A 27,009-nucleotide genomic window follows, 5' to 3' on the forward strand; every position below is an offset into this window, starting at 1 on the left:
AAAATGTCCCCGGACCTTGCCAAAAGTCCTCTGGTGTTCAAAAATCACCCCCAGCTGAGAACCACATAAGGGAAGATCTAGAGGAAGTGGAGCAATAAAATACCCAAATCTTAGAAGGCATTGATTCCAAACTATTTTATTCATACACTCTTGGTATCAAAACAAAGTCTGAGCATACAGCCTGGTATATGAATTTTTATTGATGCGTATGTCTAAAATGTCTGGAAGCAGTAACATCCCAGTAGCAATAAGCACACCTGGTGCCCAGATCTTGATTTCTAATGCCACTTTCTAATAAAAGGAACTAGGCTCCTTAGAGAAATGGCTCATGCTAGGTCTAGAGCATCTCATGCTAGAAAGTTAGGAAGTGCTCACTAAAACATAACGATGGGAGTGTATGTCAAAGGGACATACCTGAAAGAGCTCTCAACAGGCAAAGAAGGAACACTTTGAGCATCAAAATAAAGTGGTATTGGGTTATAGCACAAAGTATACAGAAGTTATTTATGAGTTCATAGGGATATAATAAATGACTCCATAAATCAACGGGGAGAAGAGACAAATTTCTCGTGCAGAAGAATTCCAAGTCATGTATATAGAAACCATACTTTTAAGGAACTCCTTATGTGTGGGTTGTGCAGTGCCTTCCTTCCAAAAGGCACAGTACAGAAAAGGGGGGAAAGAGTAACTTTATAGTAGAGAAACCTGACAAACACCACCTCAGCAGGGTTATCAAGATTAATGTCAGTAGTGATAATTCACATTGATAGCTTGTAACCTTAATGTGGCACTAGAATAGCACTCGACCTCTGTGGTCTTCCCAACACCTACAAGCCCGTCTAATCATGAGAAAAATATCAGCTAGATCCCAGTTAAGGAATATTCTACAAAATACCTGGCTCGTATTCCTTAAAATTGTCAAGGTCATCAAAAACAAGGGAAGTCCAAGAAACTGTCACAGCCCACAAGAGCTTAGGGAGACATGCCAACTAAATGTCAGGATGGCCTTACGTGCACTTGCTGATCCTGGGACAAAACACTAAGGTGGGATGAAAGCATAGCAGTCACCCTTCCAAAGGTTAGGGAAGCATCTCCGTGAATGCAGGTAAGTCTCCACCAATTTTCCTGACCCTCTGTGACATCAAAGGCTGAAATTTCTTTTCTTTTTTTTGGCCTGCCTGTAGCATGCAGAAGTTCCCTGGCTAGGGATCATCAAACCCACGCTACAGCAGTGACCCAGGCCACCGCAGTGACAATGCCAGATCCTTAACTGGTTGTGCCACAGGGGAACTACTGTCCCTCTTTTCTCATCATCTCTAAAGTAGGAATTATAATTGTAACCACCATCGTCACATCTTTTGTGAGAAGCAAGTAAAATAAATTATGCAGGGTGCTTGGTCAAGTCCTTAGTTCTCAATAAACATCAGCCACTTACTATTGCACTTTGTATGATTCATTTATAATACATTTTTTTCCTCTTGACAGAGTTTAAGAAAACTGTGAACCAGGTGTTGGAAAATCAAAACGACCAAAGGGGGCATTGAGTGATTACAGAGGTAGTTACTACAGGGAGCAGCTACCAGACTATTCTGGAGAATCAAAGGAAAGAATCTGAGTTTGCTGTTTTTTCATTTTTTTAATTAACAGCTTTATTGAGGATAACTTACACACCATAAAATTCATTGGAAGTGTATGCTTCAAAGGACTTTTTAGTAAATATATACAGCTGTGCAATCATTACCATAATCTAATTTCATTTTCACTTTTTTAATTGAAATGCAATTGACATACAATATTATGTTCCAGTGTACATCAGAAAGCAGTTTTAGAACATTTTTATCACCTCTGAAAATTCCCTCAACTCCATTTGCATTCGACACCCCCCACCCCCTCTTCCACACCTGGCCCCAGGTTAACACTGCTCTCTGCTTGGCAAGACTTGTCTAGTACAGTGTAAGTTAAAAAAATTCGGCAAAAAAAGATCGTGCAAACGAGATGCTATTTAGAAACAGGGTTCACGGATTTAAAAATGATCACAAGTTAAAAGTTGTTTATAATTTCAAATAACATAGAAAGCATCATAAAGCAAAATTTTTAAAAGCGAGAAGAAAGGTTAGAAGAGGCTCCAGTTTGAGGCAGCTAGAACTGAAGTTGGGGCGCTACAAAGGGAGAGTAAGGTGTCACATGGGAGCTTCAGAGTGTAGCGCACACCAGTACCGGGCCTGAGGCTACACCACCCTCACCTGGGCCAATCCGCCCCAGCCCTGGTCTCGCGCAGGCTCAGTGACTCCGGCTTGCCTGCGGGGAGCGGGCTGGGGGCGGAGCCCGAACGAGCGTTTGCATCGATCGCGAGCTCCTAGCGATTGCTTCTGTCTGTACTGTTAGTATGGCGTCCGCGAGAAAGCGGAGAGGCGGCGGGAACTCGGGTCGGGTTCTCGCTCTGTGCTGACAGCAACCTCGCTCTGTACTGACAGCAACCCAGGGCCGAGTGGGCTATGGGGGAGCCCGGCTCCCTGGTCACGGGAGGCCGCGCCGGTGACCGGAGCTGGTGCTTGCGGCGGGTGGGGATGAACGCCGAGTGGCTGCTGCTGGAGGACGGAAAAGAGGTGAGGGGGAGGGGTCCTACTGATGCGAGCGAAGGGGGTTGGAGGAGGTGGGGCAGGAGGGAGGCCAGGCGTCCCGACAGGGCGAGGTAGGGATGAATGGTAAAGAGGAGGTGGGGGAGGAAGAGGAGAGAGCGGTGAAGGCTGGGTCCTGGAGGAGGGAAAGTAGAAAGGAGTCTGGTGCGAGCTGTTGGGGTGTCTGAGGTGGGGGGTGTCAGGGGAAGTAGGACAGCCTGGGAGAAAAGATGGCCACTTCCGGAGCGGCCTAAGCCGGAGGGAAGAGCTGGGACCGATGTCCGGGTTGCGAAAAGAAGCCTGGAAGAGGGGCCGAAGGAGAGGTGGCCGTAGGGGTGGCCCAGAACCTGAGGACTGCTGGGGTTTTGTGGGGGAAGGAGGCGACTAGGTTGATGGGTTAGGGGTCTAGGACCTGTTGGGGTCGCACGAAGCTCTGCAGCCCCCTGCCAGGGAGGCGGAGCTGCCCCAACTTCGGAGTCAGAATGGCCCACGGTCGGGGGAGGGGGGAAACAGCTGCTGAGAGAGTGAACTTTTTCAAGTTTCTTTTAAAAAAGATTTCAAGTTTGGGTCGGGTCCCTTAAAATACTCAGACTATAACGTTAAAATGGCTTCTGTCTTTCCAACTCTGGAGGAAAATTGGCGCTTTGGTGTGGGCCACAATTACCCTGAGTCTGGGTACTGCCCATTGGCATTCTCTGAGATGGGTTGGGGTAGGTAGGGCTTCAGAAATATAATAATTCTCTCTAAAAGGCTGCTTATAATGTTCTCTAATGGAATCATAAATGCAAAATTTTCCTTCTTTTTTGTTTTTTAGGGCCAAACCCACAGCATATGGAAGTTCCCAGGCTAGGGATCAAATTGGAGCTACAGCTGCCGGCCTAGCCACAGCCACAGCAACCCAGGATCCTAGCAGCGCTGGGACCTACACCACAGCTCAGGGCAACACCAGATCTCCTCCCCACTGAGCAACGCCAGGTATTGAGCTCTTGTCCTCATGGATACTAATGAGATTCGTTTCTGCTCTGCCACAACAGGAACTTGCCAAAACAAAAATTTTAAAGAGGGTAGATTTGGCATGGTTTCAGTTCAGGGCTGCTAGACTAGGGTAATGGTTCTGGAGAAGGTGATGTTAGAGAGAAGGGGAGTAGAGAGAGTGCAGTCAGCTTGGGAAGTAGGGCTAGATCAGAGACCAGCTTGTAGTGATGGGAACCATTTGGGTTTGGGAAATGATATGTGTGGAAAATAAGTCTTTTGATTATAATGTATGTTTAAGTAGATTTTTCCTCTAAGTTACACAGTCACAATTCAGTTTCCCAGGTATTTATTGAGCACTTACATTGTATAGTGTACTATGAGAGGGACAAATCATAATGACTTCTGCTCCCCAAGAGTTTATTGCATGAATGGGGAAAGAGGATTTTTATACAATGAAGCCGTTTGAGAATATCCATGCAGACTGTTATCAAGTGCCAGGATATGGATTGTTTAGTACTATCCTAAGAACAGTGGTTCCTTAAGTCAGAGGAGAGATTCGGGTCCAGCCTTAAATGTTGCTAGAGTATAAAGGGTCACTTGTATGCTATGAATTAAAGACACCAGGAAGATACCTCTGTCCCCCAAATCTCTCTTCTATGCTGGTATCAGTGCCTAAAAGTCCACTTTTTAAACTTGAGCATTGCCTTGCATGGCTCTTTTCAAAAGCATATACTTTTGGGAAGTTTAATAAATGAAGATACTAACATCTGAATAATCATGACTATACCTGGAGTTCCCTTTGTGGCTCAATGGTTAATGAACCCGACTAGGATCCATGAAGATGCAGGTTCAATCCCTGGCCTTGCTCAGCGAGTTAAGGATCTGGTGTTGCCGTGAGCTGTGGTGTAGACCAGCAGCTGTAGCTCTGATTCGACCCCTAGCTTGGGAACCTCCATATGCCACGTGTGTGGCCCTAAAAAGCAAAAAAAAAAAAAGCGACTATACCTTATTTTGTATAAGGTTTGGGCTTTCATATACATTACCTGATCTGAGTCCTGCACGTGTACCGCCCTCACACACAACCCTGTAAGGAACTTAGTGATCATATCAGTTCACTCAGATTTAGTTGCTGTGCATTAATTCATTACTTCTGAAAAGCTTGGTAGCACTGGGAGTCTTGGGGAGGGGCCAGGCAGAAAGATTTAAAGCCCCTGCAGGAAGGGCAAGAGGACCCATAAAGTATTCGTACACATTTTAAACTATTGGATAAATTTGTGAGGCCACCTCTGTGGGGAGAGAGCCATACAAACCAGAGTGAATGGTGAAGGCACAGTGGGAAGACTGGCTTGCCTTTGAGCCCAGGTGGAGGAGAGGCCTGCCAGGTTTGGCCGTCTGCAAGGTGGGGTCTTAGGAAGTAGTTGGAGCATGGCCTGCAGTGTGTATGAAGAGAGGCCTGCGTCAAAGCCAAGAGAGGAAGTCTTACTCTAATGGACCCCAAACCTGAGCACAGGCTGGTGTTCACAAGATTTGAGGAAGTGTGCTGATATCATCTAGCTACAACAGCAGAGTAAGGCCAGTTTCTTGCCTTCTCAGTTCCCTTTAAAGTCTCAGATAATAAAATTGTTCTCGTTTCACTGAAGGGAATACTGTGGTAAATTGTCTCTGCCTGAATGGATGTCTTTAAAGTTTTTAAACGAGTCTAGAGAGTTTGGTAGAAAAACAATTTGATTTATTGCAAATTAGCTAGTGCCCAGGTCCTATAAGTATCTAGGCCTTTGGGGAAAACCATAGTACCTTCATTTTTCTCTTTCTTCTTTTGTGTTTGGTTTTTATGAAGAGCTCTGCCCTGGAGGGTTGGAAAAAGGAAAAGGATGGTTCAAGAGGATTTGTTGGTCACTTGGGAAAGAGCAGAGCAGTGGTGCCAGGGAGGAAAGTGTTAGTAAAGGTGGGTGAGGACAAGATGGTCTCGTAGACCAACCACGTCGGGAGGCGCAAAGCCTTGTAAACTTTTAAATGGAAGCACCTCCAGCTGTGAGTTGTCACTTTGTTGGCACTTAGTTCCCATGGAAAATCTAGTTTTATGTTATGAATGGGGCTGGGATATTTAGAAAGCCCACACAGACTCTAAGCAGACTCTAACCAGGGTGTAGGTGAAGTATCAATAGTTTCAGGGTAGAAGTTCCCTTCGTGGCTCAGCCGTTAAGGAACCCGACTATGATCCATGAGGACGAGGGTTCCATCCCTGGCCTCGCTCAATGGGTTAAGGATCTGGTGTTACTGTGAGCTGTGGTGTAGGCCGGCAGCTACAGCTCCAGTCTGAAATTTGACTCCTATCCTGGGAACCTCTATGTGCTGCGGGTGCGGCCATAAAAAGCAAAAAACAAAACAAAACAAAAAACAAAAAAAGTTTCAAGGTAAATTCTAGGACCAGACAGTAAAAAGAAGGATTTAAAAAGTGTGTTTCTTTCTTTTCCTGGATTCAGAGTTCATAGGAGGCACTTTCAGAAAAAGGCACTCATTTCCGTTTTTTGTACTAGTTTGTCCAGGCTACCCACAATGGCAGTCTGGCTGTTTCCCCTCAAGTCTGTTTTTGTTTTTGTTTTGGTCATAGTTTGCAGCAATGTGGGATCTTAGTTCCCAGACCAGGGATTGAACCCAGGCCACAGCAGTGAAAGCACCAAGTCCTAACCATTAGACCACAAGAGTATTCCCCTCAAGTATTAAAATGGAATATTGAATCCTTCCTTATTAGAAATAAAGCTACCTACATGGAAATTCTTACTGAATATGGATGACAGATAAACCCTTAAACATTTCATTTTTAAAGGATATGTGTGTTGGGAGTTCCCATTGTGGCTAAGCGGAAATGAATCTGACTAGTATCCATGAGGATGCGGATTCGATCCCTGGCCTCATTCAGTGGGTTGGGGATCTGCTGGGAGCTGTGATGTAGGTCAAAGACGTGGCTCGGATCCATCGTTGCTGTGGCTGTGGTGTAGGCCAGTAGATAATAGCTCCCATTCGACCCCTAGTCTGGGAACCTCCATATACCGTGGGTGTGGCCCTAAAAAAGGAAAAAAAAAAAGGATATATGTGTTAATTTGGTAGAACTTTTATAATTAATGGAATTTCTGGCAAACTGTTAAAGCATTGAAAAACTTCAAACTCAGGGTTTTGATGGGGGCCACTACAACATTTTAAAGGCAAACAAATAAGGTAAGGTTCCTGACTGCTGCTTCATGGTTTCCAGTAGTAATAACCCATTTTCCAACTTCTGACCGAAATATGCCCATCCTAGAATCTGGGAGGAATCATAAGCAAAATCTTTTTTTTCTTCCATTTATTCACACATATTTGCTGAGCACAGAAAGCCTTAGAAGAGTACGGAAATACAGATAAGCTCCCTGCTCTTGAAATTTATAGTCTAAATGTAAGTTTAGAGGAATAAATAAATAAAAGTATACAAAAATAAATGAAACAAGGAAGGTAATTTTATTTTATTTTTTAAATATTCAGTTTTTTATTATAGTTGATTTACAGTGTTCTGTCAGTTTTTGCTGTATAGCATAGTGACCCAGTTATACATATGTATGTATGTTCTTTTTCTCATATTATCCTCCATCATATTTTACCATAGGTAATTGGATATAGTTCCTTGTGCTGTTCAGCAGGACCTCATTGCTTATCCTCTCCAAATGCAATAGTTTACTAATACCAAACTCCCAATCTATCCCACTCCCTTCCGCTCCCCCAGGCATGCATGTATCTTTTCGAATGAATGTTTTGTGGGATATGTGCTCAGGAGTGGAATTGTTGGATCATATGATAGTTCTATATTTAGTTTTCTCAGGTACTGCCATACTGTTTTCCAATTTACATTCCCACCCACATGCAGGAGGGTTTCCTTTTCTCCATACCCTCTCCAGCATTTATTATTTATTTATTGTCTTTTTCTAGGGCAGCACCCATGGCATATGGAGGTTCCCAGGCAAGGGGTCTAGTTGGAGCTGAAGCCACCGGCCTACTCCTGAGCCACAGCAATGCCAGATCCAAGCTGCGTCTGCGACCTACACCACAGCTCGCAGCAACGTCGGATCCTTTTTTTTTTTTTTTTGTCTTTTTGCTTTTTCTAGGGCCACTCCCACGGTATATGGAGGTTCCTAGGCTAGGGGTCTAATCAGAGCTGTAGCCGCCGGCCTATGCCAGAGCCACAGCAACTTGGAATCCGAGCCACATCTGTGACCTACACCACAGCTCACGGCAACACCAGATCCTTAACCCACTGAGCGAGGCCAGGGATCGAACCCGAAACCTCATGGTTCCTAGTCAGATTCGTTAACCACAGAGCCACGATGGGAACTCCCAGCATTTGTTATTTGTAGTCTTATTAACGATGGCCATTCTGACCAGTGTGAGGTGGTACCTCATTGTAGTTTTAATATGCATTTCTCTAATAGTTAGTGATGTTGAGCATTTGTTCATGTGCCATCTGCATGTGTTCTTTGGAAAATAGAAAAGTCTATTTAGGTCTTCTGCCCAGGTTTCAATTGGGTTGTTTTTTTGCTCTTGAGTTGTAAGCAAGATAATTTTAGGTTGTGGTAAGTACATGCTAATAACATGGAAGAATGCAGTGGTGGGGGAGGGAGCAGACAGCAACTTTAGACAGAGTAATCAGCATAGGCCTCTGAGGAGCTGAAGCGTGAAAGATGAAAAGGAGCCTCTGTATATGACAGAGAAATGTTCTTTTTTTTTTTTTTTTGTCTTTTGTCTTGTTGTTGTTGTTGTTGCTATTTCTTGGGCCGCTCCCGCGGCATATGGAGGTTCCCAGGCTAGGGGTTGAATCGGAGTTGTAGCCACCGGCCTACGCCAGAGCCACAGCAACGCAGGATCCGAGCCGTGTCTGCGACCTACACCACAGCTCACGGCAATGCCAGATCCTTAACCCACTGAGCAAGGGCAGGGACCGAACCCGCAACCTCATGGTTCCTAGTCGGATTCGTTAACCACTGCGCCACGACGGGAACTCCAGATGACAGAGAAATGTTCTAATCAGAGGGGACAGGTGAAAATGCCCTCAGGCAGCAGTGACTGTTTCTGCTGCTGATGTGCGATAAGACTAAAGAGGTAGAAGGGTTAGGGCATGAAGGGCCTCAGAGGCTGTGGAAGGAAGTTTGGATTATTAGAAAATTTTAAGAAGGGAAATGATCAGGTTTAGTTTTTACATTACACCCCAGCTACTGTGTGAAGAATGGAGGCTAGCACAGGAGTAGAAATAGTGCTACTGGAGGAAGAAGTGTTGTTTGGATTAAGCTAGGAGCCACTGAGAGAGAGAGGGAGAGGGAAGGAGAGAGAGAAGTGAATAGATTTAGGACATATTTGAACTACAGCCAGTAGATTTTGCTGATGATTTGAATGTGGGCATGAGGGACAGAGAGCAAATCAAAGATGGCTCCTGGGTTTTGGGCTAAGCAGTAGGTTGGATGGTGGTGTCAGTTGCTGGGATGAGAGTTTATGGGGAGGAATAGATTGGAGCAGCGAGTCGTTCATGGTGGTCTTTAAGAGACTAAGGAGGACAGGCATGATTCTGAAAGATTTTCAAGAGGAACAAAAAGGGCAGCTTTTAGAAAACTACAGACATTTGGCTTAGTGTTCCCAGGTAAGGTCTGGATATGGGTCATTGAAGAGGGGCTTGTGCAGCAAGAAGAATAAGCAGGGCATTCTGCAAGCTGGATCCCGGAAGAATTTCATTTCCTTCCTTGACAGGGTTGTCATGAACTAGATTGGTCGGTCAGCAAAGTATGATGCATGTGAATTGGGTCGTCTTTGCAACCTTTTCCAAAGGCTCTCATGATGTTCTTGTGGGTAAGATGGAAAATACAGACTTTTCCATCTTTTGATTGGATTATAACTGGTTGAAAGTATACCCAGATTGTGTGTTAGAATGTTGGTTTTTTTGTGTGTGTATTTTTAGGGTTGCACCTGTGGCATATGGAAGTTCCCAGGCTAGGGTGTCAAATCTGAGCTGTAGCTGCTGGTCTACACCTCAGCCACAGCAAAGTGGGATCCAAGCTGCATCTGCAACCTACACCATGGCCATGCCGAATCCTTTAACCCACTGAGCAAGGCCAAGGGTCGAACTTGCATCCTCATGGATGCTAGTTGGGTTCAGTATCACTGAGCCACCATGGGAACTCCCTTAATTGTTGAATTTTTTTGTGTGTATTTTTAGGGTAGAATATTTGCTAGGCTTTCCTAAGAGCTTTGCCTTTGGCTACAACCTGTTTTAATCTTCTTAATCTGTGTCCTGAATGAAGGTACAGAGGCATCATATCAATTTGGTGGGTGACTTAAAGCCAGAATGGATATTGAGTGTGTCTGATAGCAGATTAAAAATTCAGAAAGGTCTTGACAAGCTAATGATAGGCTAAACTAACAAGATGACATTTAATAGGAATCAATGTAAGGTCCTGCACTTGAATCCACATTTGCCAGTTAGTCTAGGACAGAAAAGACATGACTTAGCATAGGAATTCTTTGGAGGGTTAGTCCAAGAAATTTAATCATTCCTAAGCCTAAGGGTATGCTGGCAGTGTGATAGATCTACTGTGAAAGCTAATGTTATTTATATTCTCCACTGATAACATCTAGAACTGGGAAAGTGATACTTGTATTCGACTATATAATAAAAAATCAAGTTTGTTTTTCTTGATATGACATCTAGGAATAACACCAAAAATCTCTTCACAGACCTATTAAAATGGCAAGAAGACTCAAACCTATGACATGGAGTTATGTCGAAGTAATGGGAACATAGGGCCAAGAAAAGGGAAGATTCCACAGATGCACTATAGCTCTCATGTGAAGGGGAACTGGAGATTTTCTGGTTGTGGCCAGGGCAGAGCTTGGGCCAGTGGATGGAAATTATAGGGAGAAAGATTCCAAGTCAGAGCCATTAAAAAGTTGGCGGGACTGTCTTGTATCATAGCTATAGTTCTTGGCAGTGTAGAAAACTAGTTAATGGGGTGTGTAGAGAGAATTCCTCCATCCCATGAGTGGTTGATGCAGGTGACCTTTCAGAGTCCTACCAACCCTGACACCCCATGATTAACTCCGTTCAGCTGTCTCTTGTCACAGCTTTTTGCCTTTTTCTTTCTTTCTTTTTTTAAACAAGTGGCCGCACCTGCAGCATATGGAAGTTCCTAAGCCGGGATCGAGCCACAGCCACTGTAGAAGCAACACTGAGCCACACGGGAAGTCCATTTTTTGCCTTTTTCTATCCACTGGCTTCTATGGCAGCTGAAGGAGATAGCCAGTGAGCTGCTTGCCTTTCTGCTCTGGTTTCCTAAGTCAAGACTTGTGGACACTGCTGGTTGACAAGATTGTAATGACCTCCCTTTTCAGCACAATGGCTGATTGTGTCTACGTTGTTGTTGTCTTCTTAGGTGACTGTAGGTCGAGGATTTGGTGTCACATACCAGTTGGTTTCAAAAATTTGCCCTCTGATGATTTCCCGAAACCACTGTGTCTTGAAGCAGAATGCCGAGGGCCAGTGGACAATTACGGACAACAAGGTAACTGCAGAAGACTAATAATGTTTATTGAATTTTTGTTTATTTTTAAGTTCCTTTATTTTTTGCAGTGGTAGAGAACTAAAAGACTCAAAAATATATCTTCTCCCCTAGCTACTGACTTGTCTTTCCCAGAGATGACTGCTTCTCTGTGCTGCCAGAGATTAGATTATGCCAAAAGAAGTTCTAATGACTTGAAGTTAGTTACTTTGAAGGGAACACCTGAATTGGGGCAGTAGGTCCTGTTCCAAAAAGTAGACTAAGTTACCAGGGGACTTGGTCTCTTGTGAGTTGAAGGTCCAAAGACCTTGGGAATCTTGACAGAGATTTTGGAGTGCTCCTGTGGAGGAGGGAGGAACTGAGCTGATTTCACTCGGGTCCTCTTACTGCTCCTTTTCTTTTTTTTTCTTTTTTCTTTTTTTTTTTTCTCCGCTTAAAACAAATTTGAAAACCACAGGTTTAGTGTGAATACTAAGGCAGGTGAAATAGTGTATAGAGCTGAGCAATTAGGAAGACCCTAAAGTACAGATATACAATCACCTGGGAATGCAGTGAAAATAGACACTGTGAAATGAGAGAAATTCCAATATAAACAATTAAGGATTAGGAAGTGTGAAATGTCTTCAGACACCATTTTGCACTACTCTGGTTGGAAGGCATATAAAGATACCTATTAGAAGGAAGTGTATGAAGATGGTTCTGAGATCAGTTCCAATGGATGTTGGGAGGGGGGAGATCTCCCCTCCACATACCACAAGCAGTGCGTACACCAGCTGGATGTCTTGCAATTCAACTCAATCCTCTTCTGTCTACCCGGAGATAGCATCAGATTCCACAGGTAGAGGGCTCCATCCCACAAAACCACTCTCCTCTCAGGTGCCATTCACAAGCCCAGGTTAACATCTGTGCTTCTGACACGTGAACCTATTATAGGTTGGAGGTTCCAAGGACCCCATCCTAGATCTCCAGGAGCCATTTGCAGGTCCAGATTGTTACCTGTACTTCTGACTGACTGGCTGTAAATCAGAGGTTCCCATGGCCACCTCCCTTTTTGGATTCAGTTAATTAGTTAGTTATTCACAGCCAGGAACACATTTATTTACATTTACCAGTTAATTATAAAAGGAAATGGTGAGGTGAGGGATACAGGTGAACATCCAGATAGAAGTGATACATAGGACAAGGTATGTGCGCAGGGATATGGAGCCTCCATGCCCTGTCCAAATGTGCCATCCTCCCAGTACCTCCATGTGCTCACCAACCAGGAAGCTCTCCAAACCCCTTCCTTTTGGGTTTTTATGGAGGCTTCATTACATATATATGATCCATCAAGTTAATGGCCATTGGCGATCAGTTCAACCTCTAGCCCAGGGGGCATTCTAAAAGTCACCTCATTAATATAATAGAAGATACCTTTATCTCTCACCACTTAGGAAATTTCAGGGGTTTGAGAAGAAGCTCTGCTAGAGATGGGCATAAATGCCAAATGTATATTTTTTATAATTCACAATATCCTGTAAGCCTGCCCAGCAGCCTCATTTTGCATGCACAAAACTGCTAGATTTTAAGCTGTTGGAGAAAGTACCTTCCTGTGCTAGGTTTAAATTGAGTTGGCATGATGTCGAAGAAGAGAGCTTAAGTACTAAGTAAATTGGTTCATCACTCTTGGCAAGGCACTGTGAGCAGAATAGAAATTGGCACCTAAAAGGGGACCTTGGAGATGATCTAGTGTAACCCCTTCTGTGGACAGATATGTCTGAGACCAGAAGAGAGAGAGAGTGAGCGCAAGAGCAAGGAAGGAAGGGAGAGAGAGAGAGAAAGGGAAAGAGAAAGAGAAAGAAACTGACTTGCCTGGGGCCTTCATAACTGAGTGAGTGAGTGAATGAGTGGGTCAGGGCTCAAACTCAAATGTATCTCTCTACTGTGCCCTGTTGTCGAATGCTATAATGGCTGCATGATTTTTAAAAAATTAATTATGCATATTTAAGACATGGCTGCAAGGTTTTAAAGCTCCTCCAATAGCTTGTATCACGGCACCTTAAGAAAAGATGTTTTCTTCATCAGAGCTAGGGCTATGGTATTAGAGGTGAGTTCTCTGCTGCTGCTTTCCTTGATGATGTGCAACACGGATGCGCTTCATTTATAGGATAGCAGATTTTGAGAGGCTGAAAAAGCTGCAAGCTGACTGATCAGTGTTCTGTGACCATCAGCCTCAGGCACAGAGGAGATCATGACTCTGCTCCCAGATCCATCTGCAGTGTTTGCTATGGACTCTTTCTTCTTGGGCTGTTGTTACCATGAGACTCCTTTTTCAGGTCTTGGATAAAACAGAGGAAGAACACATAGGCTTCTGATTCTTCCAAGTTGTTTCTGTACAGTTGGTCTAAGTTTCTTGGCTTTGATTCAGCTTGTGATGTAACACTGATGTTTTGAGAGAAGCTGTGACTGGGGTGTTTTGATGAAGCAACCTATACTTACAGGTAGAAACCCCTCCCACCTCTTTTTTGCTTTTTTCTTTTCTTTTTTCTTTTTTGGCAGCAGTGTGCAGCGGCTTGATGTGTGATCTCAGTTCCCAGACCAGGGATCGAACCCAGACCACAGCAGTGAACCTAACCACAAGACTACCCAGGAGCTCCCCACCATTTTTTTTTCTTAATAGATGCTCCTTTTCTTTCTGTCTGGCATGAGGCCTTGGTGGCCCCCTTCTGCTGATGAAGGATTTGAATTTCGGGTGTAGGATATTATTATTATGGTCATATTTGAAGTCATTTCCTAAATCTTTTTAAGGTGTAGTTACTTCGAATAATTCAAGACTGAGAACTGTATTCTTTCTTCATAAAATGATCTCTCTTATATGCTGGAACAACCAGAAAGTGAAAGCCAAGTACACATACAAAAGTTGTGACAAACTCAGTTTTGATTTAAAACTGGGTTAAAAATGAGTTCCTGGAGTTCCCGTCGTGGCGCAGTGGTTAACGAATCCGACTAGGAACCATGAGGTCGCAGGTTCGGTCCCTGCCCTTGCTCAGTGGGTTAACGATCCGGCGTTGCCGTGAGCTGTGGTGTAGGTTGCAGACGTGGCTCGGATCCAGCCGTTGCTGTGGCTTTGGTGTAGGCCGGTGGCTACAGCTCTGATTCAACCCCTAACCTGGGAACCTCCATATGCCTCGGAAGCGGCCCAAGAGATAGCAACAACAACAACAACAACAAGACAAAAGACAAAAAAGACAAAAAAAAAAAAAAAAAAAGAGTTCCTGATGTGGTACAGTGGAGTAAGAATCCAACTATAGCACCTCAGGTCACTGGGAAAGTGTGGGTTCAATCCCCGGCCTGGTGCAGTGGGTTAAATGTTCTGGCATTGCCACAGCTGTGGTGTAGGTCACACCTGCAGCTTGGATTCAATTCCTGGTCAGGGAAATTCCATATGTTGTGGGCACAGCCATGAAAATTAAAAATAAATAAAACTGGATTAAAAAGAAAAACCAACCTTGGCGGACTGCTAACTCTGCGCACAGAATATGAGGATGGTTGTTGAGTAGATTTCAGTGAATTCAGAAGCCCAGAGTGGAAGATATTTGCTATACACATAATTGTGAAGGGCTTGTACTGATATATACAGATACTCGGATATATACAGAACTCCAAATCAATAAGAAAAAGAAAGATAACCCAGTTTTAAAAATGAGCAAGAGCCAGACATGTCACAAAAGGTTCTTTCCAAATGTTCAATATCCATGAAAACGTTCAGCTTCATTAAAGTTGGGCGGGAGGTGTATATGTGTGTATGTGTAGTGACAGTATTTTTACTATTAGGGAAACAACTCGAATGTCTGTCAGCAGTAGCATGGATAAGTAAACCGGAATATCTTACAGTGAAACACTATACTGTAATGAATATGAATGAACTACTACTTTATCCAACAACATGGATAAATCTCACAAATGTGATATTGAGTGAAAGAAGATAGACACAAAAGAAAGCGTATTATATGATGCCATTTATATAATGTTGAAAACCAGGCAAAACTAATGTGTGATGTTAAGCCAGGCTTGTAGTCACCTTATTGAGGAGGAGGGGCTTAGTGGCTAAAATAAATTTCTGGAATGCCAATAATGTGAGTTTTTTTTTTTTTTTTTAATCTTGTGGTAGTTAAACTGAGATGTTCACTTGGTGATATTCATCTAGTTGTGTATTTATGATTTGTGCACCATTCTGTTTGTATGTTTTAGTAAAGAATTTTGAAAAATAATTGACTAATAGACTTATTAGAATTGCTGAAATTAAACACTGCTAAATGCAGGTAAGCATGCAGAGTAACTGGAACCCCTTTTTAAAAAAAATTTTATTGGAGTATAGTTGACTTAACAATGTTGTATTGCAAAGTGAATCATATATATGTATATGTATACATAGACACATTGTTTTTTTCTTTTCTTTTTTTGTCTTTTTGCCATTTCTTGGGCCACTTCCGCAGCATATGGAGGTTCCCAGGCTAGGGGTCGAATCAGAGCTGCAGCCACCAGCCTACACCAGAGCCACAGCAACGCAGGATCCGAGCCGAGCCTGCAACCTACACCACAGCTCACGGCAACGCCGGACCGTTAACCCACTGAGCAAGGGCAGGGATCGAACCCGCAACTTCATGGTTCTTAGTTGGATTCGCTAACCACTGTGCCACGATGGGAACTCCTCTTTTTTTTCTTTTTCTTTTTTTTTTTTGCTTTTCAGGGCTAACCCGGAGGCATATGGAGGTTCCCAGGCTAGGGGTCTAATCAGAGCTGTAGTTGGTGGCAGCCACAGCAACATAGTATCCGAGCCGCATCTGCGACCTACACCACAGCCCATGGCAACTTCTGATCCTTAACCCACTAAGCAAGGCCAGTCAGGGATTGAACCTGCGTCCTCATGGATGCTGCTCACATTCGTTAACTGCTGAGCCACAATGGAAACTCCTGTGAGTTTGTTTCTTGTGTATCGTTTTTATTAGATTCCACATGTAAATGATAATATATGATATTTGTCTTTCTCTATCGGACTTAATTTCACTTAGGATGATAATCTCTAAGTCCATCCATGTTGCTGCAAATGGCATAACTGGAACTCCGTTTTTGTTTTTTGCTTTTTAGGGCTGCACCCGCGGCTTATGGAGGTTTCCAGGCTAGGGGGTCTATTCAGAGATACAGCTGCTGGCCACAGCCACAGCCACGCCAGATCCGAGCCACGTCTGCAATCTACACCACAACTCACGGCAACCCACTGAGCGAGGCCAGGGATCGAACCCAAAACTTCATGGTTCCTAGTTGGATTCGTTTCCACTTCACCACAATGGGAACTCCCATAACTGGAGCTCTTAAACATTGCAAGTGAGAAAACAAAATGATATTGGCACTTTGAAAGACAGTATGGCAGTTTCTTACCATTAAATATACACTTACCCAGCAATCCACTGTCTAGGACTTTACCCCAAATTAATGGAAACTAATGTTCTTACAGAAACTTGTTCTTGAATGTTTGTAGTGGCTCTATTCATAATCACCAAAAACTGGAAGAGCCAACTAAGGAAGGGAGAAACAAACCAGTGCACCCATACCCTGGAGTACACTTAGCAATAAAAATACTAAACTACTGGGGTTTTTTTGGTTGTTGTTTCTGTATTTTGATTTTTAGAGCCGCATTTGTGGCATACAGAGGTTCCCAGGCTAGGACTCTAATCAGAGCTGTAGCCACTGGCCTATGCCAGAGCCACAGCAATGCCAGATCTGAGCCACATCTGTGTCCTGCGCCACAGCTCATGGCAATACCAGATCCTTAGCCCACTGAGCAAGGGCATGGATCAAACCCAAAACGTCATAGTTCCTAGTCGGATTCGTTTCTGCTGAGCCACGATGGGAACTCCAAAAATACTAAACTATTGTTTCTTTGTTTTTTTTTTTGTCTTTTTGCCTTTTCTAGGGCCGCCCCCACAGCATATGGAGGTTCCCAGGCTGGGGGTCTAATGGGAGCTGTAGCTGCCAGCCTACACCACAGCCACAGCAACGTGGGCTCCGAGCCGGATCTGTGACCTACACCACAGCTGATGGCAATGCTGGATCCTTAACCCACTGAGCAAGGCCAGGGATTGAACCCGCAACCTCATGGTTCCTAGTCGGATTCGTTAACCACTGTGCCACGACAGGAACTCCCTAAACTACTGTTAATGCAACTAAGTGGACACATCTCAAAGCCATCATGCTAAATGAAAGAAGCCACACTCAAAAGGGGGGATACTGTGTATGATTACATTTATACAGCATTTTGAAAAAGGCAAACTTATGTGGGGCAGAGAATAGATGAGTAGCCACCTGAGAGTGGATGAAGGGTTAACTGCAAAAGGTCTCTGTGTCTTGATATAGTTATACAGAGTGTTTGTATATAAAGCTGGCTTTAAAAGTCCTGATAGCCTGGTTCCCATCTCAGACCAGGTAATTCAGTCTGAGGGTGAGACGGGCACTGTCATTTGTTTTAAACATTTCAAGGTGATTTCACTTTACAGTTAGGGCTGAGAACCACCAAGCTGCATAAATCATCTGGAAAACTGCAGAGAAGCATTGCCCTTTGGCTTTGGGTTTCCACTGTCCTCAACAACCGATTAAAAACACTGGACAGGAGTTCCCGTAGTGGCACAGTGGTTGATGAACCACTAGGAACCATGAGGTATGGGTTCAATCCCTGGCCTCGCTCAGTGGGTTAAGGATCTGGCATTGCCATGAGCTGCGGTGTAGGTCACAGACGAGGCTCAGATTCCACGTTGCTGTGGCTGTGGTGTAGGCCAGTGGCCACAGCTCCGATTAGACCACTAGCCATGGTCCATGTGCCATGGGTACGGCCCTAGAAAAGACAAAAAATAAAAATAAAAATAAAAATAAAATAAAAATAAATAAATAAAAACACTGGACAGAGGGATCTCCCTGGTGGTCTTTTGGTTAGGACTCAGTGCTTTCACCACTGTGGCCTGGGCTCAATCCCTGGTCAAAGAACTGAGATCCCACATCAAGCCACTGCTCGCTGCAACTAAAAAAACAGCAAAAACACTGGACAGAGATGAAACATCAAGTGAAGAAATTAGTGTTTAAGGGAGTGTGGGTTATCTCACCTTTTCCCCATTGATGACAGAGATATTGGGCAGGCTTTTCTTTGGTTATCATTTTCCTGCTGCTGACATTTCCAAACTGGTGATTATGAGAACCAACATTAAGAAAGTATTGAACAGAGTTTGATTTATTTTAACCATTATATTTGATTTGGGGGGATTTTTTTTGTTTTTGGTTTGGCCGTAGCATGTGGAATTTCCCAGGTCAGGGATTGAATCCTCACCACAGCAGCTACTTGAGCCACAGCGGTGACAACACTGTGGATCCTTAACCACTAGGCCACCAGGGACCTCCAAAACCACTGTATTTGAGATCCTTTCCTGGGCAGCACTTGATTGTTCCTATAGAGCCATGGTATTTTCATCTCTTCTAGTCTCAGCCTGTGGTCCAAATTATACCACTAGGTGTCACCAAGGAGTGATTAGTGGGTAAATACAGAGCTATCCAAAGATAAAATATGTTGGGAAAATTTTGAAAGCCTATTTCTCAGACTTAAAAGATTCTGGAGGAGGCAGGTTAATGCAGAGGATCTAGTGGAGGGCTGCCATATGTCCTAAAAGTTCGCCTCAGCTTTTTGAAGACTCCTTGTTCTCTCCCATCTTGGGATGCTTCTATAACCTTTTTTCTTTCTTTCTTTGACCTTATCTTTGCCCTTGAGTTTTTCTCAAATGTCTATACCCTGATATTAGGTTGCCTCTGTGTTATATTGCTTTCCCTGAGGCTGTTCTCCCATGTAAAATCTAAAATTGACCATTCTGGGAGTTCCCTGGTGGCTCAGTGGTTAAGGATCCAGCGTTGTCACCACCATGGCATGGGTTCAATCCCTGGCCTGGGAATTTCCATATGCCATAGGTGCAGCTGATAAAATAGAATTGACTATTTTTCTGTAAAATTATTCTCACATAGATTCTTCTGGCCTCTGCCCCCCTCCCTTTTCCTCCACATTATTTCCTCATGTGTTGTTTCAGAAGTCTGCAGAACTGATCACTCCCTATAATTTCTCAGGCTGCATATGAATGCAGTGGTTCGGAGAAGGTTGGCAGGTAAGCCAGGTTAGGTCCAAAGCAGGGAGTTAAAGCCAGTCTTTCTGTGTATTTCTATGCTTGTCTTTCTCTCCCTCTCCTCACTTGAGCCAAATAGCATAGAACCAGAAACAAGGGCCTAATACCAAACCAGAGCTGAGATGGCATCTCTTACTCCCTCTGTGCCTTGTAGTCAAGCTCCCTGTCCTTCATATTTGGGTTAACTGTTAACTGTTTTGTCTAGGTTAGAGTAGATGGCTCTTGTTACTGACATAAACATATTAGCCCTTCGTCCCAGTCAGATGTGACCTCACCTCTGGCCTGTCCCCCCACATTAAGTCCTTGATATGGGTTAAAACACCCACTTGTCTCTTTAGACTTTAAATCCTGCCTTTCTTTCAAGTCTCTTTTAGGACCTGTCGTCCCCATTGAGCATCTCTTCGCTCACCCTGCTCTACATGATATTCCTTTGCATTTATGGGCTGTGCTGTGTAATCCCACATTTGCTTAAATAAGCCCTTGTGTTTTCCCTTCCACAGTCAGCTGCTCAAAGTTGTTTTCATATCTTTTGCTTTTGTGCTCAGTATATTTACCTTGCAAGATGCTGAGCATGGAATTGAAGTGATTGTTGATAAATCAGTTGAACCAGAACACAGTAAGAGAAGCAAACACTTAGATAATGCTTACCATGTGCCGGGTACTTTTCTAAGTACATTGCATATGTTATCTCATTAAATCCACACAAACACCATGAAGAAGAGACTATTATATCTTCCATTTTATAGATGTGGAAACTGGCGCCTAGAGAGGTTAAGAAACTTGCCCAAATCATGCAGCAGTTAAGTGATGGAGCAGATTACACACCCAGACAGTCCTGTCCTGGGGTCCATGCTCTTAACTCCTACACTGCTTTTTAATTTAAACCACAGAAGTCCATATGGAGTATTCATTACATGTGAGTCACTCTGCTAAGTGTTTTATATGTATTAGCTCTGTCATTCCTCACAGGAGAAGTATGAGGCAGAAACTGTATACTATCCCCATTTTACGGACAAAACTGAGGTACAGAGAGATTAAGGAAATTGTCCAGGCCCATGCGACTAAGCCCAAGGTGGTGCATTTGGGCTGGAAACCCAAATTTGTCTGAGTCCAGGTCTTAACCACTATGCCCATAGATCTATTAATTGGATCATATCCCCTGTGCAATTTGACCCCAGCACAAGGTACTGGTGCTTTCTTTTTTGGTGTGTATATCCTGGGAAGGGTTTTCTCATTCACCAATGTATTCAGGGGCCGCATCCAGAGAGAGTACTTGCATGACTTTCTTGGCCAAGTGTACCTTTGGAACCTCATTGTTAGACACTGCTTCCATCACTAATAGCAGCTTTTCCAGTCTTGGGCCATTGCCTCTAGTTTAGGCCAATAGGAGCTATTCAGTTTTGCTTTCTTTTAATCCGGCTGCATTTGTTTGAATAATTTATCCACCAGTAACAAGGAGATCCCTGCCTATTAGACAGGCAGTTGTCTGGAGGTGTGAACATCACAGAGGTAAAAAGCCAGAGCGCTATTTAAAAAATGCTGTTTGTAAGGATGGCGGTTTATGAACCTTTGTTTCTATTTGTTCTTAAGGGGTTTCCTTGAAAAGACAGAAGGTTTTGCAGCAGCAAGAGAGAAATTCTATTAGAGGAGGAAAATCATGAAGCTTATGTTATCTTTTTTTCCCTTTCCCCAGAGTCTGAATGGTGTTTGGCTGAACAGAGAACGTCTAGAACCTTTAAAGGTCTATTCTATCCATGAGGGAGACCACATCCAGCTTGGGGTGCCTCTGGAAAATAAGGAGAATGCGGAGTATGAATATGAAGTTACCGAAGACGACTGGGAGAGGGTTTATCCTTGTCTGTCCCTAAAGAGTGACCAAATGATGGAAAAGAATAAGGGCTTGAGAACTAAAAGGAAGTTTAATTTGGATGAGTTAGAGGGTTCTGGAGCTGAAGGCCCCTCAACTTTGAAATCCAAAATAAGTAAAGTGTCTTGTGAACCTGGTCAACCAGTGAAGTCACATGAGAAAGGTAAAGTGGCTGGTCAGCTCAATGAATATTTGGATCCTAAGTTGACTTGTCTTCAGCCAAGTGGGAAGGCCCTGGGGGCTCATGTTTACCCAGTCCCTGCAAAAGTCGTAGAGCTTCAGCACAGGAAGCAGAAAGCCTCAAACCCTTCAGCATCTCAGAGCAGCTTAGAGCTGTTTAAGGTCACCATGTCCAGGATTCTAAAGCTGAAAACACAGATGCAGGAAAAACAGATCGCTGTTCTGAATGTGAAAAAACAAACCCAAAAGGGAAACTCAAAGAAAATTGTGAAAATGGAGCAGGAACTGCACGATTTACAGTCCCAGCTGTGTGCAGAGCAGGCCCAGCAGCAGGCCAGAGTGGAGCAGCTGGAGAAGACTTTCCAGGAAGAGCAGCAGCACCTGCAGGTACCACACAGCAGGGAAGGACAGAGGGCCCTTTGGGGGTGGGCAGGCCTCTGTGAGCTTCTGGCCAGAGTTCTCTGTTTCTGCATCGGGGACCAATTGCTGAGTGCCAGGGACAGGAGATGTAATGGGAAGAGAAAATGTTGAAGTTCAGCACGATGATCCGATCAAGAGCCAGATGGGGTAAGATGACTGGGTTCCAGGGTGGGGTAAGGTGACCAGCAGAGCCAGCCAGGATGTAACAGGATGTAAACCTGAGGCATCTCAGAACTGAGGTAAATTCTGAGCAAGGTTGGATGAAAGTCAGTCTGCCCCAGACTACAGCACACCCTGGTCAAAGCAGTAGTTGTCTTTGTGGGTGGTCTTGCTCTGCTCTGTGGTCAGAGCAAATCCCTGCACCCAAGGCTGGTTACTCTGTCCTTGATTTCCCTTGCAGTCTAGGTGGTGGGAGGCTAGAAAGGCAGAAAATGTTTGTTTCTGTCCCGAGTAGCCAGCACAGGAGGGGACGGACGGGTACACTGGGACTTGGTTGTTGAGTGATAAGCCACCTTCCATAGGGCCTTTGGTAGATAAAGTAATGACTATCTTAGTTGTGTCAAAGTGAGAGCAATTGTGTCCACACCCCCAGTTCATCTGTTTAGATGACAGGCTCTTGCACAGAGCTTCTAGACTAAGGCTGATCCTGGTCCCTGCTCCAAATGTCAGTTCCCATCTGGCAAAATCCACACGTTTTACTCCCACCGACTTGCTCAGGTAATACTAAATGTCAAGAATTCCCCATTGTTGACTTAGAACTAAGAAGGGCCAATCAGGATTGAAGTGAATAAGCCTTTATCTTTTGTTTACCTTGCTCAGGGTAAGAAACAACCAGTTGTGTTGGCTTATTTCTGAAGAATTTATAGATTTCATTCTAATCTCTGCTATCCCCTTGAACTGGTGATCTTAGCAAAGACCATGAATTAAATGGATCTAAGGGTATACAGTTTTTGCTTACATGTCCCTTTTTGCTGCCCCTATCCAGCCTGGACTAGTTCTTGAAATCAGAGAGAGGTTTTTCTCTGCATACTTAGTGTATTAATGACCCCTTCTCCCTAACAGAACTCTCTTTAAGGCTAGTGTGTTCAGGAGCAGGAATTACTGTTAATATTTGTGGCCACTTTGGGTGTGCTTTAAGATATAGCTGTAAAATATTTTTCTGTACCAGAATGGTAAAGAAAGGCAAAAAAGACTATTTTTGAGAATTTCTCCAGGAAAAAGGTCATAGATAAATTGCTCATAGTGAAGCACCGTCCTTTATTGTTTTGTTTTTTGTTTTTTGTTTTTTTAGGGCCATACCCGAGACATATGGAAGTTCCCAAGCTAGGGGTCAAATCGGAGCTGCAGCTGCTGGCCTACACCACAGCCACAGCAATGCAGGATCCAAGCTGTGTCTGCAGCCTCACCACAGCTCATAGCAATGCTGGATTCTTAACCCACTGAGCAAGGCCAGGGATCGAACCCCTATCCTCATGGATACTAGATGGATTCGTATCTGCTGCACCACAACGGGAACTTCTCACACAGATTTTTTTTTTTTTCCGAGCACCCATGTTGCTTGGCACTGTACTTGGGTTTGGTTGATTATAAAGATGTTTAATAAATGGTTTTCGCCATTAAGGAATATACCTTGTTGAGGAGACAAGATGTATAATACACACAAAATAATCAGAAGAGTTTTCAGTTGACATATTGGATGGGTAGGTAATTCTTAAGGCGGGAAGGGCCCAGAGGCTCCTGTGGAAGGAGTGAAGGCGTGGAAGGCATCCATGCACGAGGGGGCTGATGGAGGAAAGAGAGCCTAAGCTCAGGCAAGGCAGGAGGGGGAGCAGTTTATGGGCCAGAAGTGGTCAAGAGACTCCGAATGAGAGACGGAGGGGCCAGAACTGAGGAAGGAGACACGGTGGGGCTTGCAAGTGCCAGCCTGGAGGACTGGATTTCCATTTAGATGCTTGGTGACTCAGAAGCTTTCAGTTTACGTCCCTTTGGGAGTCAGCATTAGCCGGTGAAGGGGACTTGGAGTATTTTTTTTTTTTTTTTTATAATTTTTTTATTTTCCCACTGTACAGCAAGGGGGTCAGGTTATCCTTACATGTATACATTACAATTACATTTTTTCCCCCACCCTTTGCTCTGTTGCAACATGAGTATCTAGACAAAGTTCTTAATGCTATTCAGCAGGATCTCCTTGTACATCTATTCTAAGTTGTATCTGATAAGCCCAAGCTCCTGATCCCTCCCACTCCCTCCCCCTCCCATCAGGCAGCCACAAGTCTCTTCTCCAGGACTTGGAGTATTAATCCAGAGTTTCTCCAGAACCCCCACAGTGGTGGCCTGAAGGTGACAGCTCTGAGATATGTGGTATTTGAGCAGTTTAACCCTGCTCAGATCCCTTACTGCCAACAGCTTGAAGTAAAACAGGAGATTTTCCACCTGCCTCCCTGTCCCCTGTTGTTTGCAGATGCTCATGCCAGTGGGTCTGCTCTGCTTGTTACTGGATTTTGTTCCTTTTTCCCCCTTCCTGCAGGGAAACCTTCCATTTTGTTTTTGGTTTTGCAGGGTTTGGAGAAAGAGCAAGGAGAAGAGGACCTGAAGCAACAGCTGGCCCAGGCCCTGCAGGAGGTAACATCTCTTGCCATTGTCCTGAGATTATAGTGGGCTGTGGAGTGGGGGCAGCCAGGCTTCATGTGGCCACTGGCTGCCTCTGCCGCTTAGCATACACCTCCGCGGCACCTCCAGTCTGTAGACGGAGCAGGTGGCAGCTGCTCATGCCATCAGGTCAGAGATTTGGAGCCCAGCAGACATGCCAGACCTCAGCATGAAAGCTTACATCTTCATCTGAGCACAGGTTGCTCTAGTGAAGATGAACAGAGGCTGTAGCAATTAGGAGGCTCTCTGGGAGAGTGACTGCATTTCCAGAAAGGTGAGGGCAGGCAGCAGGGCATTGAGAGCTAAGACTTGGCCCCCAGGGCCTGCAAGGGCCTCCATCATCTCACCATTCCTGAGCGGAAGCCATCCTGAAACCATTCAAGAATGTTCCAATTAAAGCATTTTAGGTTAGCTTGAGAATGTGCATTTTAACAGTCAGCAAAACATATCACTTTACTGACAGGGCAAGGCTCACAGGAATAAAATATCGTAAAAGATTGCCTGTAATTTATTTAATTTAACTTAACTACCTCTCTATTTTTTTATGAGCCCTTTTGCATCTTTAAAACCTGCTTTGTCTTCTCTCTTTTATGTGTAATGATGAGTAGTTTGTTGTAAGTTAAGTCAGGAGGTTGATGGAATGGTTCATATTTCCTTGAGAAAAATGAACAATCACATTAGAATTTGTTCAGGCGAATTTATCCTTAGGTTCTTTTATTGTTTAGCTACCTCCCAGCCTTCCTCCGGAGCTAACAGCCACAACTCGTGTAAGCTTGGGAGGGTGCCTGCCTTGATTTACTTGGGTGCACAAATAGCCTTGCAAAGAATTAGGTGAAAAATTGGCTTTTTGGAATTTTATTTTCTAGGGTGGGAGGATAGGCATGTTTCCCATTTAGAGAATTATTAAATTAATATTCAGATAATTGTTTGGAAATAGACTGGAAAAGAGTAGTGTTCTGCCACTTGTAATCCCCAGGGGATCATTGAGTACTCTACACCCTCCAGCCCACACCCTCTCCTGAGATGGACAGGAAAACACATTGTTGTGTAGCGTAAGGAGACTTGGCCAATCCCCACTCATTAGCCTAAGATGGGATACTTTTTTTTTTTGGTCATGTCTGTGGCAAGTGGAAGTTCCCAGGCCAGGGATCAAACCCATGTCAACCAGCAGCGACTTGAGCTGCTTCAGTGACAACACTGGATTAAAATGAGATACTTTTAGGTCACGGTTCAATAACAGTATGGCCCTGGGGACCTACTGCTTTCAAATCATCACGCTTGTTTTTTTGGTCTACCTAAAGCTGTTCTTTTTTCATTTTCCAGGCTTATAATAATTTGTGTTTACATAGAGCTTTAAAAACTTTCCTGAATGCTTCCAAATATGTCATTTTTTTTTTTCTGATTAACCCCTATATAATATGGGCATTTGTTTTCCCATTGTATAGATGAGAAAGTTAAGGCACATGCATCCAGTTAGTGGTCAAGAGGACTTCTGACATAACTGCTTTTGTGGGGAGACCACACATTTTAAATTTCATTTCTTGAGTAGTATCTTTTCAGAAATACTGCCTTCTTTAAAAAGAGAATTTGAAATGAGATTTAAAGTATAAGCTATACTTAAATATGAAGGAGCTCAGAAATCATGTTTCATAGAAATGGAACCTCTTGGCATTTGGTATAGGCAGTTAGTCACAGTGAAGGAGCTGTTAGCTCTTGGGCATGCCAGCTTCCAAGAAGACCCAGGCAGGGTTCGGGCAGCGCTGCCTTATGAGCATGTCATGTGTGATTTATCGAATAAATAGGTTGAAGATCTTTTTTATTTCAGTAAAAATGATTATCTGGTTTTCCTGAATCCCATTTCTCCCTGATTATTTCTTAAAAGCTATTCCCCATGCTGGTGGTCTCAGTTACTAGTTCTGGAGCGTTAGTTCCCAGAATCACCTGGGTGGCTTTTTTTTTTTTTTAATGCACATCCCTGGACCCCCCAAAGCCAAACCTATAGACTCAGACTCTCTGGAAGGCATTGTAAATTCTTCATTTGGTTTAAATGGCCACAGAGGTTGGGTTGTTTCCAGAGCCATTAATAGATTTGATGGCCTCCCTCCCTCTCTGCCTCTTCCCCTGGAAAAAGCAGCGTGTTAAATGAGAAGTCCTCAAGGAACAAGAGCAGTACTTTGAATTGCCAGTCCATTGATCTCTTGAACCAAAGCCGCTGACAAAGGGAGGGACAGTGACTAGGGGAGGGACAGGCATGTGTGGCTGAAAGGAACGGTACAGTGCAGCTCATCTTGAGTATGTATCTGCTGTGTTTCTGCAGCATCGGGCTCTGATGGAAGAGCTAAACCGCAGCAGGAAGGACTTTGAAGCAATCATTCAAGCCAAGAACAAAGAGCTGGAGCAGACCAAGGTACTGGAAAGAAGATGAAGGTTTAGAATTTGGTTAGTACATGCAACTCAGCATTTTCAACAGTGCAAGGGTTGCTGTGGTTTATGCAGGGAGAGATTATGGCTGTTTCCTGTCTCAGGGGAAATAATCTATA

The 27,009-nt window shown here is 44.0% G+C and overlaps 1 protein-coding gene across 11 annotated transcripts in view; it reads left to right on the plus strand.

Annotated features, from left to right (window-relative positions):
- Positions 1–2,365: 2,365 nt before the first annotated feature.
- RNF8 (ring finger protein 8) overlaps positions 2,366–27,009 on the plus strand; it is a 37,699-nt gene continuing 13,055 nt past the window's right edge. For 6 of the 11 annotated variants that reach the window (XR_014810020.1, XR_014810016.1, XR_014810019.1 and 3 more), the window contains exons 1-5: positions 2,366–2,606; positions 11,036–11,164; positions 21,047–21,787; positions 24,380–24,442; positions 26,787–26,876. Coding sequence is in view for 2 of the 11 variants with exons in the window: in XM_005665930.4 (XP_005665987.3) it covers positions 2,496–2,606; positions 11,036–11,164; positions 21,047–21,787; positions 24,380–24,442; positions 26,787–26,876 (1,134 nt within the window). In the remaining 9 variants the exon portion in view is untranslated. Of the gene's footprint in view, positions 2,607–11,035; positions 11,165–21,046; positions 21,788–24,379; positions 24,443–26,786; positions 26,909–27,009 lie in introns of all 11 variants that reach the window. The other 5 variants (XR_014810022.1, XR_014810021.1, XM_021098656.2 and 2 more) reach the window with 2 other exon arrangements.

Source organism: Sus scrofa, chromosome 7, assembly GCF_054392235.1.
Source record: "Sus scrofa isolate SSC_HxYL_T2T_F1_AM1 chromosome 7, Sscrofa_HxYL_maternal_Yorkshire_Landrace_v2.0, whole genome shotgun sequence".
NCBI classification, from domain to species: domain Eukaryota; kingdom Metazoa; phylum Chordata; class Mammalia; order Artiodactyla; family Suidae; genus Sus; species Sus scrofa.